Below are 13,477 nucleotides of genomic sequence, written 5' to 3'. Positions count from 1 at the left end.
CCTTTTGAAACCATTCTTTAAGGGTATTAAGTGTTCATCCTTAACTCTTGATCGAAAACGAAACTGTATCTAATGCAATTTTTTTTTGTGTGCTCTCAAAGACGAGAAATAAGAACTGTCGTTATTTTTTATTGACAAGTCTTTTATTAGAGACAGAAATATGCGTCGATTTTAGCGTCCGTAATGACATTTTCAGACCCCAGCATCACTGAGAGTTTCTAAAAGAAAGTGAGAAACAAAACAAAACAAAAACGAAAGCTGAGTTTTGTGGCGATACATAACAACGGGAACAAAAGGCGTGGCGGCCATTTTGGCTTTGCATAGTGTGCTTTTGGTTTTCAAATCTAAACAGGATCATATACTTGATACTTCAGCTTTCCTTAACCATTATAAATGTATTTTTTATTTCAAGAGATTCTATTACCTCCTGGAGTCTTTCTGTACGTTAGTTAGGTACTTGAAAACGTTGTTGTTGTTTCAAGGAAGGCGAAATAAATGATGCTTATCGAAGCATTTCTTTGTATCCAAAATGGCGTTGCGTCCTTTATAGTTACAGTTCAGTGCTTTGATCATTCGTGACCTAATCTGAAGTTTGTGTTTCCATGTATATATGCAGTTGATATTGATGTGAAATCGGTTCTGTGCTTGATAAGCCGTCAGTTTTGTAATTGTTTAACGAGATAAACATCGAGGAGAAATCTTACCAGCAATTAGCGGGTTGTAGATTAGAAGGCCATGACAACAGAATGGACTTGCGAAAACCCTAAAAACGATGATGTAAATCACTTGAATTATATTTCTTAGTTATACATTACTTTCAAAAGTTTTATTCTTTGATCGATGTGACAGTTTCTTGGTATGATTAAACTTACTTAAGTAATACTGCTTAAACTGGAAAGTACCAGTATGTATATTGATAAGTAAGTTTAGTTTTATCTTGTAATAAAAGGTACTTTATGGATATTTTATGCACCAGGAATCGATAAAGAACTAAATCTCGCTAGGAAAATAAAATAACGAAGTGATTCGATATTTTTATACAACATGAGGATCTTGCAATTTAGTAAGATCCTGCTAGAATCTTAATCTTTCAGTTCATGTAATTGCAAACCTTTGAGCAGTTAGTTATCTCCAGGCGATCATATTTATTTTTACCGTATCTGGCGTTATTAATGTGAAAGAAAGAGTACAAATTTATTGAATCAACATTTGCAATCTTGATGTTTTTGGTAATATTAAATGACTTTGTTTAAACACTCTTGACCATCCTCCAGTAATTGTACTGGAAGTTGATAGTGTGCAATATGTTTTGATATTAGATGAAGGTTTTAAGTCTTAGTTAACCCTAGAATTTGTCTTGTGCTTGTGATACTATCATTTTAGTTACAGCTGGTCTTTCTGCTCTGGTTACTTCTCTGTGATAATTTTACCAAAGCCTCAAAATTCACACGCAATCAAGTTGCTCCAAATAATTTTACTGATGGTGAATAAATGTAATAGCAACTTTGAGCAAACGTCCCTTCCCTTTTTATTTCAGGTTAACAGACAGAGTTATTTAATATTTAAAGATGTCTGGATACAGAATTCCATTTTCTGCAAATATTGATGATAAGTTTAATTGTAAATCATGTGGTCATTTATTGAGAGATGCTGTACAAACACTTTGTGGCCACCTTTATTGTGAAAACTGCTTGCTGAAGATGTTAGAACATGAACGGTAAGTGTGTATTTATCAATATAAGCCAAATAAATTTCAAAAGCTTGGTTAGTGTCATAAGATTTTCTTCAAAACAGTTATGTAATACTTAAAATGAAATTATGGGCAGGGATCACACCAAATACATACCTCTGCATTGCTGTTTTGCAACAAGTGATGAATGTTTAATTAAACCTTATATGTGGCTATGATTTTGAAGACATTACTACTGCTTTCAGGAATTTAATTAATCCATAATGCAGAATGACATCATCACTTTTTAACTGAACCAAATTCTCAAAGTGCATCAAACCTTAAGTAACTTGATCACACGACTTGCTTTTAGGTGTCAAAGTAATATATATGTTATTTATTGTGTGATACATTAATAAAATGCAAACATTTATTTTTGTGAATAATGAATACTGTATTACTGTTAATAATTAATAATTTTTTAAAAATTAATTTGTCAACTTAAAGTTGTTAAAGAAAGAATAAAAGTAATGAAGTTCACACAGTGCAAAGGAAGTTACTTTCATCGGTAACCAGTCAACTCGCCAACGGACCAACTCGCCGACGCCAACTCGCCGACGTATAAAATCGAGTAGAGACGTCGGCGAGTTGGTCGTCAATCCAATACAACTTATTAGAAGTTAAACATACAGAAAATTAAACGATATTTAGTTAAAAACACTGGTGAACATCAAACAGAAGCTTAAAGATCGGTGATCATTGGTGAACATCACCAATGACTATAACAGCTTAACACGTGAACGAGTTATTGTGCGACAACAACACCGTAAAGACTCATCATGTCAATCGCTCAGATTTTTTAAGAAAACTTGGCTTTCTAGATGAGATCTTTAGTAAAAAGCAATTATTTTTATTTGCAACAAAGTTTATAAGGATCTCAAGGCGAATAAAGGGAAGTAAACATCACCAATGACTCTCACAGCTTCAAACGCGAATGAGTTATTGTGTGTAGCCAAGTTTTCGTTAAAAAATCTGAGCGATTGACATGATGAGTCTTTACGGTGTTGTTGTCGCACAATAACTCGTTCGTGTCTTAAGCTGTTATAGTCATTGGTGATGTTCACCAATGTTCACCAAGGTTTAAGCTTCTGTTTGATGTTCACCAATGTTCACCAGTGTTTTTTTTACTAAATATTGTTTAATATTCTGTATGTTTAACTTCTAATAAGTTGTATTGGATTGACGACCAACTCGCCTCTACTCGATTTTATATGTCGGCGAGTTGGCGTTGGCGAGTTGGTCCGTCGGCGAGTTGGTCCGTCAGCGAGTTGACCGTAATTTGTTACTTTCTAGAGGGTCTCTCGGGTACCCCAATCTGGCCATGCAACAAACTCAGTGTCCCAGGCCCTAAATTTAAACTACTATTGGTATCCATTGGCTTTGCAGTTTATATTTTTCTTTATTCCAATTAGTGCTCAAACCATTTGCAACTGTGTATATATAAACATAATTTTGATTTAAGTTGTTGTTAGTTGATTATATGTTCTAACAGATTTTCTCCTGGCCTTTTCTTTAGGGTGTTAAAGGAAGTCAAATGTTTATACCAGAATTGTAGCAGTCAAATTGGAAATGGAGGGGTAAATGTTTTGTAATTCTTTTTTACTTAAGCATTATTTTAAACTTATATATTAATGCATTTTTCCTAGTTAATAAGAGTACATACAATTTCATCTTCAGTTAGGAAAAATAACTATCATACAAATGTTGATGGACATCTAAATTCATTATCAAGTGACTTAAGAGATATGGAATTTTATTTTTAATGGATTGAATGAAATGAGACAATAGGTACAATTTTAAGATACAAGTTTTAGGCAGGCATGTTGTGGAAATGATGATGTGCATAATCACTATAGCCTTTAGTGGGAAGAAGCATTTCTGATTACCAGTTCTGATATTTGAAATATAATGAAATAAACAAACTCCCTTAAGTGTACAAGTAAGAGGGAGAATTCTGTGTAATAAAATTTGTGGACTGCATTATAAATTTAATTATATGCATGGGATTTTAGGTCCTCCTAAGATATCTATTGAAATTTTGTAGTCATATTTGTAAAAGTTTAAAAAATTTGTGTGCTGTAAGACTTGTGATTTGTAAGAATTATTTGGTGGTTAAGTTGAACTGGTCTCTGCAACAAAGTGAAGGAGTTAGTAGTTGGTCTGTCATAGCAAAAGTCCTAAAATATCTCAGGCAAGGTTTATCTCAAGAAATTAAAATATCATGTATCCTTGAACAAGTACCTGTGCTCTAATTGGTACCCTCCCCCAAATAAGTGCAAAATTCCCCTTGGCCATACTACCAAACAAATTTCCCTCTTCAATAAGTACCCCACTCCTCCCTCAATTCTTTTAAGTAGCAGGGATACAAGGAAAACCTGTTTCTAATTAATTGCCACTTTATTTACAACTTTTTGAGCTTCAACCATAGTGGAGTCAATTTCCACTCTAGTTATTTTTTTCTCCATGTGCATGCAGAATTCCTCAATAAGCATTATCTTTTCTTTATTTTTTGTCAAATTGCTGTGCTAACTTAATAAGCACCCCTTTGATTAAGCACCTTCTTCCTTTATTAGCCCCCTCCATTTAGAGGAGATTTTAAATAAGCCTGGATACTTCTCGAAGGAAATACAATGGCCTGAATTTTCTTGCTCGCTCTAAGTTGCAGAGATTATTAATAGTGATTGAAACTTAAGTTCCAGATCTGTTCCCCTCAATTTTTTTCATGCTCTTTTATTTTCCTCATCTGATTTCAAAATGCATTTTTACATTTATTGATGTGTAACCAATGTGCCTTAGTGACATTAAAAAAAATGACTTCCAGTTTGTTGTAAAAACAATTTTTGGTCACACATTTATTTCTAACCATGTTAAATTAAATGATACATACTAATTCATGTAATGGTCCTCATCTGAAGTAACTCGGGTGGAAATAGATGTATTTCTGACAGGATTCTTATGGGTTCAGTACAGTTAACAGTCCTTTACTAATTAAAGAAATCAAAGTCGGATCATAGAAACAAAAGATGTATGTATGTTGGTAATGTAATTACATATTAAGAGGTAACATAGGAACTAACATACATTGTGTGTATCTACAGACGTGAGTTCATAATGTTGATAATGTAACCTAAATTAAAAAATTGTCCTCACAGGGATCACAATGAATACATAATTTCTTGTATTCTAAAATGTCTGGATACTTAAATTATAAGTGCCATCTTATTCTTTTAAGGGAGATTATGTTTGCTCGTGCAACTTCATTTGTTAATGTACTACTTGGTTGGTTCAGCTGGAAAATTGAGAATATTATGCAAGTTCACATTTTTTTGGTTTCTATGGACAGTATTTTCCTGACAATCACACGAGAAGAGAAATACTGCAAATTACTACACCATGCTTGAATAAAGATACTGGATGTGATTGGATTGGTGAAGTCAGATCTGTGGAAGTAAGAGTAAAAAGATTACTTTTAATACCATGTAGCCGTAAATGATATGATAAATCAAGTTGCTTGATATGTTCCCTGTCAAATAACATTATGGTTTAAAATGTAATAATTAATCACCAAATTTGCATGTCTTGGGGGCCTATTAAAGAAAAGAAGGATAAATGAAAGTTTGATGGAAGATCTGAAGGAAAGGTGCGTGGGACTCATTGTATGATGGTATTTACATCTATAACACATCAAATTATGTTTATTTATTAAACATTTCACAGATAATGTATTTTCTTACAGTTTGTTATCTTAAAGACATCACTTTTAGCCCCATGCTGGTTCTGGAAGTACCCTTGCGAAATGGCTTTTGGAATTCCTAGGAATTCCTAGGATTTTCCTATTTTCCAGTAAATTCGGACTGGGAATTCCTAGGAATTCCTAGGAATTCCCAAACATAACAACTCTGGTTCTAAAAACCTAGAAATTCCTAGAAATTCCCAGAAATTCCCAGAAATTCCAAGTTTATAGCCAACAGGACTTGGAATTCCTAGGAATTCCAACTCAGAGAACCAATGACTTTCCCTGAAAAGCTGTAAATCTAAAAAATTCCTTGGAATTTCTGGGAATTTTTGGGAATTTTTAGGAATGTTTAAGAATTATTGGCAATTTTAAGCAAAAATTTGAGGCTAATGATATAAAATAAATACTTTAAATTAAAAAAACCCAGCTAAAATTCAAGTATTCAATGAAATTTATTTAGAAGCTTAATTAAGGCTTACATGTAAAATATTTTTTATTCATTATTAACATCAATGTGTGGTAATATTAGGATGGAATTTGATTTTTCTTTTCTTGAAAACTTCATACGGATTAATCCTCAATTACAGCTATTCATATAAAATAGTCCTAATCAATCATTAAATTTGGTTTGACACAAATTGTGAATAAAATCTGTTGATTCTTTTCCATAAAATACAATATCTTAAATTATATTTGAAAACCAAGCACTCTTAGGAGTGAAGGGGTTAATTACAGACAAATAAAATTTATCGTTTTAGTAAAATCTTGTAGTAACTGTAACAATAAATTAGAATGAAGTTATCCTAAACTGCAAACTTAGCTGCTGCTTGTATTTTTTTTCTGGGCTCACAATGAGTTGGCCTTGAATGAGGTTGTCTACAAGAAGCTTGACCATTTTGTATCTGGGTTCCATGACATCTGAATTTGAAAAAAAATAAGATATTTAAATATATATATTTAAAGCTCAGACCAGGCCTTTAAGATGGCTATGAGGAAAAGGGCATTCATTGGATTCTCAAATTGAGAAATCTCTGTTATATTGAGTTACTTTTATATTGGAGTTAGTACATCTCTCTCATAGATTTTACTAAGTGACCGATTCGATTCTCAGAATTATTCTAGTTTCAATTGCGCCGAGCGTTATGTAAGCTTAATTCAACCCGCTACATCTATTCTTTATAAGATTTTGATTACGCAACGAATATCGCAATTTTTTACTCACCACAAACTTTCAAAATCGTAGCTTTACAGATGGCCACTCGACCCTTGTTTGTACTAGTCAAGATGTCAACTGTTGTCCCTTCTTTTAACTCCACGGCGCCAACGACTTTCTTTTCTTTTACAACACTCACGCTGTTCTCGTTTTCCCATTGAACCACAATAAAAGCTATCTTTAGAAATGTTATATTAAGCAAAACAGTTGAGAAAAACGATCAACCGATGAAAAGTACATTCAAAGATGAGCGCCAAATGGAGTCTTCTTTGTTTCTGATCACGGGCATGATCACGTGGATCTTTTAGGGACTTGTCATTGGCTAGCAAAGTGAATCCGCTGGCTTGCCGATTGCAGTGTTAAGAGAAGCGCACAACTTTGTTTTGACTTCTCCGACCGGTTCTTTGCTTCTAGATGATGGATACCTTGGTGATATAAATAATGATGTGAGTTCACTCTATGTAGAAGTAATCGACAAGAATCGATCGTATTACAAATGCACGATTTGTGGCCGAACGTTGTTGAGGAAAAAAAGACTCGAAACTCACTTGAGTTGTGTTCATGGCAAAGGTGAGAAATAACACAAGCCAATCACAGTTTTGAATGCGACTACAAATCGTCTTTTACCCTCATATTCATAAAGGAAGGATACCACATTAGGAAGTCTAAGAGATACATAGATGATCCCAGTGTACCAGTACCTAAATCTACAAAGCTTGACCGTAGCAAGCGTTCAGCAACATGTTCCAACACCGCCATCTCGATTCCTCAGTCAGTCGTCTCCACTGAACTTAAAGCAGTAGTGACAACAGAGTAGAGTGCGTCTTACAAAGGAGAAACATTTGTACAAGAGACAGAAGTAACTATATGCGATTACAGAGGTACGTTGGAACTATGGTCCACAAATAGTTATGCACTGTCCGAAGTATAAAACAATTTTGTTGATAGCTGATAGACAGAGAAGAACAACAAGTAAACTTAAGAGCTGTTATTATTGAAGTGTGACTTGCAATTTTCATTTTTATATAAAGAAGGACTTGTATTTTGCACCAAAAATAAAAAGATGTAATACTTTTTGGGAGATCCAGTGATTGGGACATTTAAGAAATTAAGTTATGAAAGGAAACTTGGTTGGTACTTCTCACTTCTAACAAGTCTTGTTGACAAATATTTTCAGATCAGAGTTTCAAATAAAGTAAATTGAAGATGTCATTTAAAAGGTGTTTTTTCTCAAAGGGAACATTGACTACCTCTGTCTTGTCTGCATGCCTAATGTTTGCAAAGTGTGTGGATGATCCACAAGTATTGGAACTCTTACAAAAATGTTTTGTAAGAATAAAAACAGCAAAACAAATTACAGCAATAAGTCACGAAAACAGAGCAAAAAACTGAAAGAAAAACCAGCAACAACAATCATGAAAAAAGAAAGATTAATTACAAAATAGGTGTTGAATTTGTTTGTCTAAGGCATGAAATTTCTACTAAAAATATTGTCAACAAAAAGTCTCTGACAGTGTTTGAGGCAACTGAGCTTGACTGTTCCAAGGTTTTCTAACAAAGGCAACCAGTAATGTAGGTTAGGGAAGTAACTTATGTTCATAACTAACAAAGTTCTTTAAGTGTAGATAACAATGTAATTATTGTTAATTATTGTGGAAGTTGTGTACCAAGGAACAGCCAATTAATGTTTGATGATTTTGGCACATCAGTGAACATGAGACATTAATTTGCATCACAATAAAAACATTTTTTGATCATGGAATCCAAGAGTCCTTTGAGGTTTAAGAAAGCAAATCTGTGATATGAGTACATTGGATTAATTGGCAATTTCCATTTAACATAACTGACAGCTGGTTCATGAGAAAATCCATATTAATGTAAAGATTTACTAAAACTTAGTTTGAATAATAAATTTAATGATCTTTAAGTTATAAACATATACATGTATGTATATCTCTTGGTAAGTTTTGTATAGCATACCTTTTATTGAGCCAAAGTTTTAAGCCTCTGAAATTACTCCTTTTCTTAAAACCTTCACATTCAAGGTATTGAGTATTTCTTAGAATTTATGTGGACCTCAGGGTATTAAAATTGCCTCAAATTCAATTCCCAGAAATTCCCAAGAGTTCCACACTTCTTAAATTATGGGTAGTTTGTAAAGCTGAGAATTCCTAGGAATTCCTAGGGATTCCAAGTCCTCACAAAATTGGAGTCTTCCTTTCCCAGAAATTCCCAGTAATTCCAAGCTTTTTAAATCAGAGTTAATTTGCATAGTTGGGATTTTTTGAGAATTCCTAGGAATTCCCAGAAATTCCCAGAAAACTGGGAATTCAGTTTGCAAGGGTCATTTGCATAATTGGGAATTTTTGAGAATTCCTAAGAGTTCCTAAGAATTCCCAGAAAACTGGGAATTCAGTTCGCAAGGGTAGTTCAGATTCAAGTCACTTGGGCTTGGAGGATCAGGCTGAATTAGGCCTGATCAGATTGGGTCACTTTATACTTTTAACTCTGTCAACTAAGACTGAGGCAACTCATAGATCATTTGGGTCCTGAATTTATATATTTTTTTGCATGAAATTTACGTTACATTTAAATTTTGGTGTTATTTGATCTGTTCATAGGACCATTACAAAGAGTGTGAGTGGAGGCCAGTGACATGTGTTAATTCTGGCTGCAATAAAGACGTACCACTTAATACATTAGCCAAGCACCAAGAGGAGGAATGTCCTTTTAGAGATGTGGTTTGCAACTTCTGCAATAAGGCAATAAAGTGGGCTGATCAAGCAGTAAGTAAATACTGGAAGCTTCATTTAAAATCAAGTAATTAGTAAGTCAGAGCTAATGTATAAAATTTAAATGTATCCAAGAAACCTGCTTGTTTGGGGAACCTTTGCTCATGATGATACCCAGAGGCAACAAGTTATTTAGCTTCTGCATCAATTAAGACTGAAAGGGCTTTCATTGTTTTATAATGCAGATCTAGTCCAAAAGAGTATAACCTAAGAGAAACATACAAGAGGAAATTATAACATAATTTATACATCCAATAGGATACTTAGTAAACTTATTGACTGACTTCCATAACACGTAGCTTTCACTGCGATTGAGTCATTGTATGGTTATACTGTTAACATTCATTACATTATAGAACCATAGTGAAAGCTGTGAAAACCTACATGTTACTTGTGGAAATTGTGGGAAAGAGAACATTCAATTGTGCGAGGTACAGACTTCAACCACATGAATGCAATTATTATATTACAGTTACATATTACTATTGCTATATTTTTTATGAGGGGAAGGGGGGGGGGATTAATTATCACAATTTTCATTGAGAGCTATTCACCGAAGTGGAGGTGGGTATAAAAGGTGGATATTTACCTAACTGCGAGGCGACAAGTTAATTATACAATGCTTTCAATGAGATTTGAACCCAGGGGGAGGGCGACAGTTACAGTATTGTGCAAAAGTAACGCAAACGAACTTCGACGAATTTCCTGGCTTTTTGAGGAAATTTCGCTGCGAAAGAACTTTCCGCGAACGAAATTAAGAACGATATTTCGCTGTGGACGCTAGTGAGTTGCGAACTCAAGAGGGAAAGTTGGCTCTTCTCGAAAGTTCGGTGCGAAATTTCGAGAGAAAATTCGCTCTACTTATTACAGCGAAGTGTAGTCCATGTATTGTTGTAATGCATTGCAAAAAAATTCGAAATCAGTGTCATCCACTCAAGTAACTATTCTATCGCTCCTTCCTGTTAAAACCTCAACAAATGTTCGATTGTTGATGTGATCCGAACAGCCAGGTGTTCGAGTCTAAGTATAAACGACCACGCAAACACTCCAGGCAAGTGGAACTTCAACTGGGCGCCATTTGTTATGAATAACTTTGTCATATAACAACACATGAAATTCCCAATTTGTAGGCGAGACTCCACGCGAGGAAGCGTGTCGTGAACTGTTCGCAACCATGGCAACGCATGGTATACCGATGCTTCGTAAACAATTCTCTCATTCATTCATTGATCTCGTAGCACTCTGGTAGTTATTATGCCAAAAATATCAAGCTATACTAGAACTCGAATCGAGCTCCTGTATAGCCAGGGCTTCCATCCAGCTGGAAAATTTAAAACCTTGAAAAGCGAAGGGTTACAAGTGAGCCTTTCAGGCATCACTCGCTTAATCAAGAAGCTGTGTCTTAATAGCTTCGTAGCAAATTTACCTCGCTCGGGGAGACCGAAAAAGCTGTCTATGGAAGCAAGAGCTTTCATAGACCAACAGATGCGTAGGAATGACGAGACGACGAGCGCGGAGATTCGAAAGAAGCTGGCAAAACGAGGAATTCTCGTTAATTCATCCACGGTGCGAAGATCGCGAAAGCTGCAAGGCTGAACTCTCTTACTTGCAAGGTAAGTTTTAGAATCTTCTTTCGCACTCTCCAAACTTCCCGCGTTAATGACGGGATTCAAATTTGTTCATGTGTGAATGTAATCTGCGAAAACTAAAGAAACATTCGGATACCATATCTGCCAAAAAGGTGTACTGTTCGTATAAGTCAAAAGCGATGCGGAAATTTTACTATTACAGCAGCATCTGATGGCATTGATCAGAACAGGCTAATGTTTTGTCTTTTCTGGTATAAAACGAAACATAAAGTCTTTATTCTTGGTAAGTTAGGCGAGTATTTCTCATCGTTTGTATTCGTGACCTAACTCTAGCGGAGGAACTGTCGTGTATTTCGTGAACGTTATATGATGAATAGATCGCGTACGTCGCATGGCAAACAGTTGAGTCTATCCAGCTCGAAATTTCGACCAGTAGGCAGTAAGGCGATGCTTTTTATCGCGAAATTTCGCTGAATTTTCGTTTCGAAGCGAAAATTCGACGAAATGGCGCTCTTTGTTCAAGGGAAAATTCGCTCAAAAAGCCTCGAATTGTCATTCGAACTTTCGCGAGAACAAAAAAAGAAATTCGCGCATTTCGCTTGCGTTACTTTTGCACAAAACTGTAAAAGGAAAGGGAAGGGGAGGAGGCAAAGATGGCCTCCCGAATAAACGATCGCGAACTTGTAATGTTAATTTCCACTAGTAAGACCCCTGTGATGAAAATGTAAAAAAATAAAAAAGAAAATACGATTGCACTTCCTGGCTAGATGAAAACAAATTATAATTTCATCATGCAAAGTAGGAATCTTAGCATGAGATTCTCAGCCGCTATTTAGTTTTTATTTAAAACTGTAAGAACTGTTGATGGGAGCAAACATGCTTTCGCCTTTTGTGATAGCCGAAAAGAATAGTTAAGCACATTGGATGACTGATATTTATTCGTGGCAACAATTACGAAGCCTGATATAGTCACCCAGGGCTTTAATTATTACCTGTCTGCTCATTACAGTTAAAGAGGCATCAAGATGCAAAGGACGGTGATTGCACACAAAAGGAGTGTCCATACAGAGACTACGGATGTGAGCATTGTGTAAGTTTGTTAGCCTGATTTCATGCTAAAAAGTAATCAAATTTAGATAAAAGCGTTTCGAGATTGAGTATCAATGTTGGAAGTTATTCTAACCGCCAGTATAATGTGGACTATATCGGAAATCAACTTGAGTGCATTTCATCTCATGCCTCAGTAAAGCGCTGGAATAGTATGTCCCCTTCACACTTGTTTATGGTTTTTCATGCTTAATGCTTTAGTAGCATCCCAAAGAATTCTGGCCGCAAATTCAGTTCTGCTAAAGAACATTTATCCATTGTTTACTTCAGCCGTTAGTGCTGCTCAAAGAAAACTTGCCCTCAAAATCTCCTTATCTCCTTAGACGGCCTCCATGTCACCCGCGTCACTGTGAAACAGTGGTAACTGAAAAACTGCCTACTGAGACACTTATCTCAGGATACAACTAAGCACTGCCAAACAAGAGACTTCACTTTTCAAGTCACCCACGCCTGAAAACGTAGTGTTTTAGAAGCCTTTTCTTGACATGTCTCCGTGCTAAAAGCTGGTTTGTCAGTTTTTGGACAAGGGGAATAGGCGATGTTTATCATGATGCAGTCTGTTAATTAATTTTAAAATTGTTCCAGGAGAAGATGGATCCCAAAGAGTTCAGGGCCCATTTGGATGCTGATGTGGTCCCACACTCGTTGCTTGTGTTGCCACATCAGAGAGGTATGAATGACCATCGCGTGGAAGCTAACGCGGCTGAGTTAAGTGCCTTGAAAGAAAGTCTCGCTGCAGATGAAAAGGTTATTGCAGAACATGATTGGGCACTCCAAAGCCACTACCAAGAAATCCGTCTTCTGAAAGAAGATATGGAGAAATTGAAAAAATCTCGTGGGTAAGGAGACGGGGTTATTAATTAGTTGCACGCTGCATAGATAGTACATTGGTTAGCACATATATATATACATTAATTACAGATAAGAATGGAATTTCTTTAAGTAGTTATGAATGTGAAATTGTACTGTTATGGAGTTAAATTTAGTAGAAGATAATATTTGAAATATGGACTATTTTTTAGAGAAGTGATGGTGATGTAGTTAAACGGTGATAAATTTAGCACATGAGTAGTTTTTACCATCCTCACTGTGTGATAGAAAATAGTTTACTAGAAATTAGTCTGGGTATTAGTCTGTAGTCGGGTTTTTACAAGGTTTGCACAGGTAGTTTTCGTACACGTTTAGAGTAATTTTGACTGGTTTACTGAAACTCTTCTCGTTTTTGTCTATTTTTGGCTTTTTGCAAATTTAGGGTAACTTTTTCAGCTTTAGACAGTTAAAAATTCTGTGGATCATCATTTTTTCATTGTC

At 35.3% G+C, this 13,477-nt stretch overlaps 1 protein-coding gene across 1 annotated transcript in view; it reads left to right on the top strand.

Moving 5' to 3' along the window:
• LOC131788927 (TNF receptor-associated factor 6-like) overlaps window positions 1–13,020 on the top strand; it is a 13,117-nt gene extending 97 nt beyond the window's left edge. The window contains exons 2-8 of the mRNA XM_066164732.1: window positions 1,538–1,717; window positions 3,246–3,306; window positions 5,073–5,177; window positions 9,300–9,464; window positions 9,827–9,901; window positions 12,069–12,149; window positions 12,752–13,020. Of these exons, the coding sequence (XP_066020829.1) occupies window positions 1,569–1,717; window positions 3,246–3,306; window positions 5,073–5,177; window positions 9,300–9,464; window positions 9,827–9,901; window positions 12,069–12,149; window positions 12,752–13,009 (894 nt within the window). The 5' untranslated portion in view covers window positions 1,538–1,568 and the 3' untranslated portion in view covers window positions 13,010–13,020. The remainder of the gene's footprint in view (window positions 1–1,537; window positions 1,718–3,245; window positions 3,307–5,072; window positions 5,178–9,299; window positions 9,465–9,826; window positions 9,902–12,068; window positions 12,150–12,751) is intronic.
• Window positions 13,021–13,477: the final 457 nt, after the last annotated feature.

This window comes from Pocillopora verrucosa, chromosome 4 (genome assembly GCF_036669915.1).
Source record: "Pocillopora verrucosa isolate sample1 chromosome 4, ASM3666991v2, whole genome shotgun sequence".
Lineage (NCBI taxonomy): Eukaryota > Metazoa > Cnidaria > Anthozoa > Scleractinia > Pocilloporidae > Pocillopora > Pocillopora verrucosa.
The sequence above is the reverse complement of the archived record's forward strand: the minus strand, read 5'-3'. Positions and strand labels throughout refer to the sequence as shown.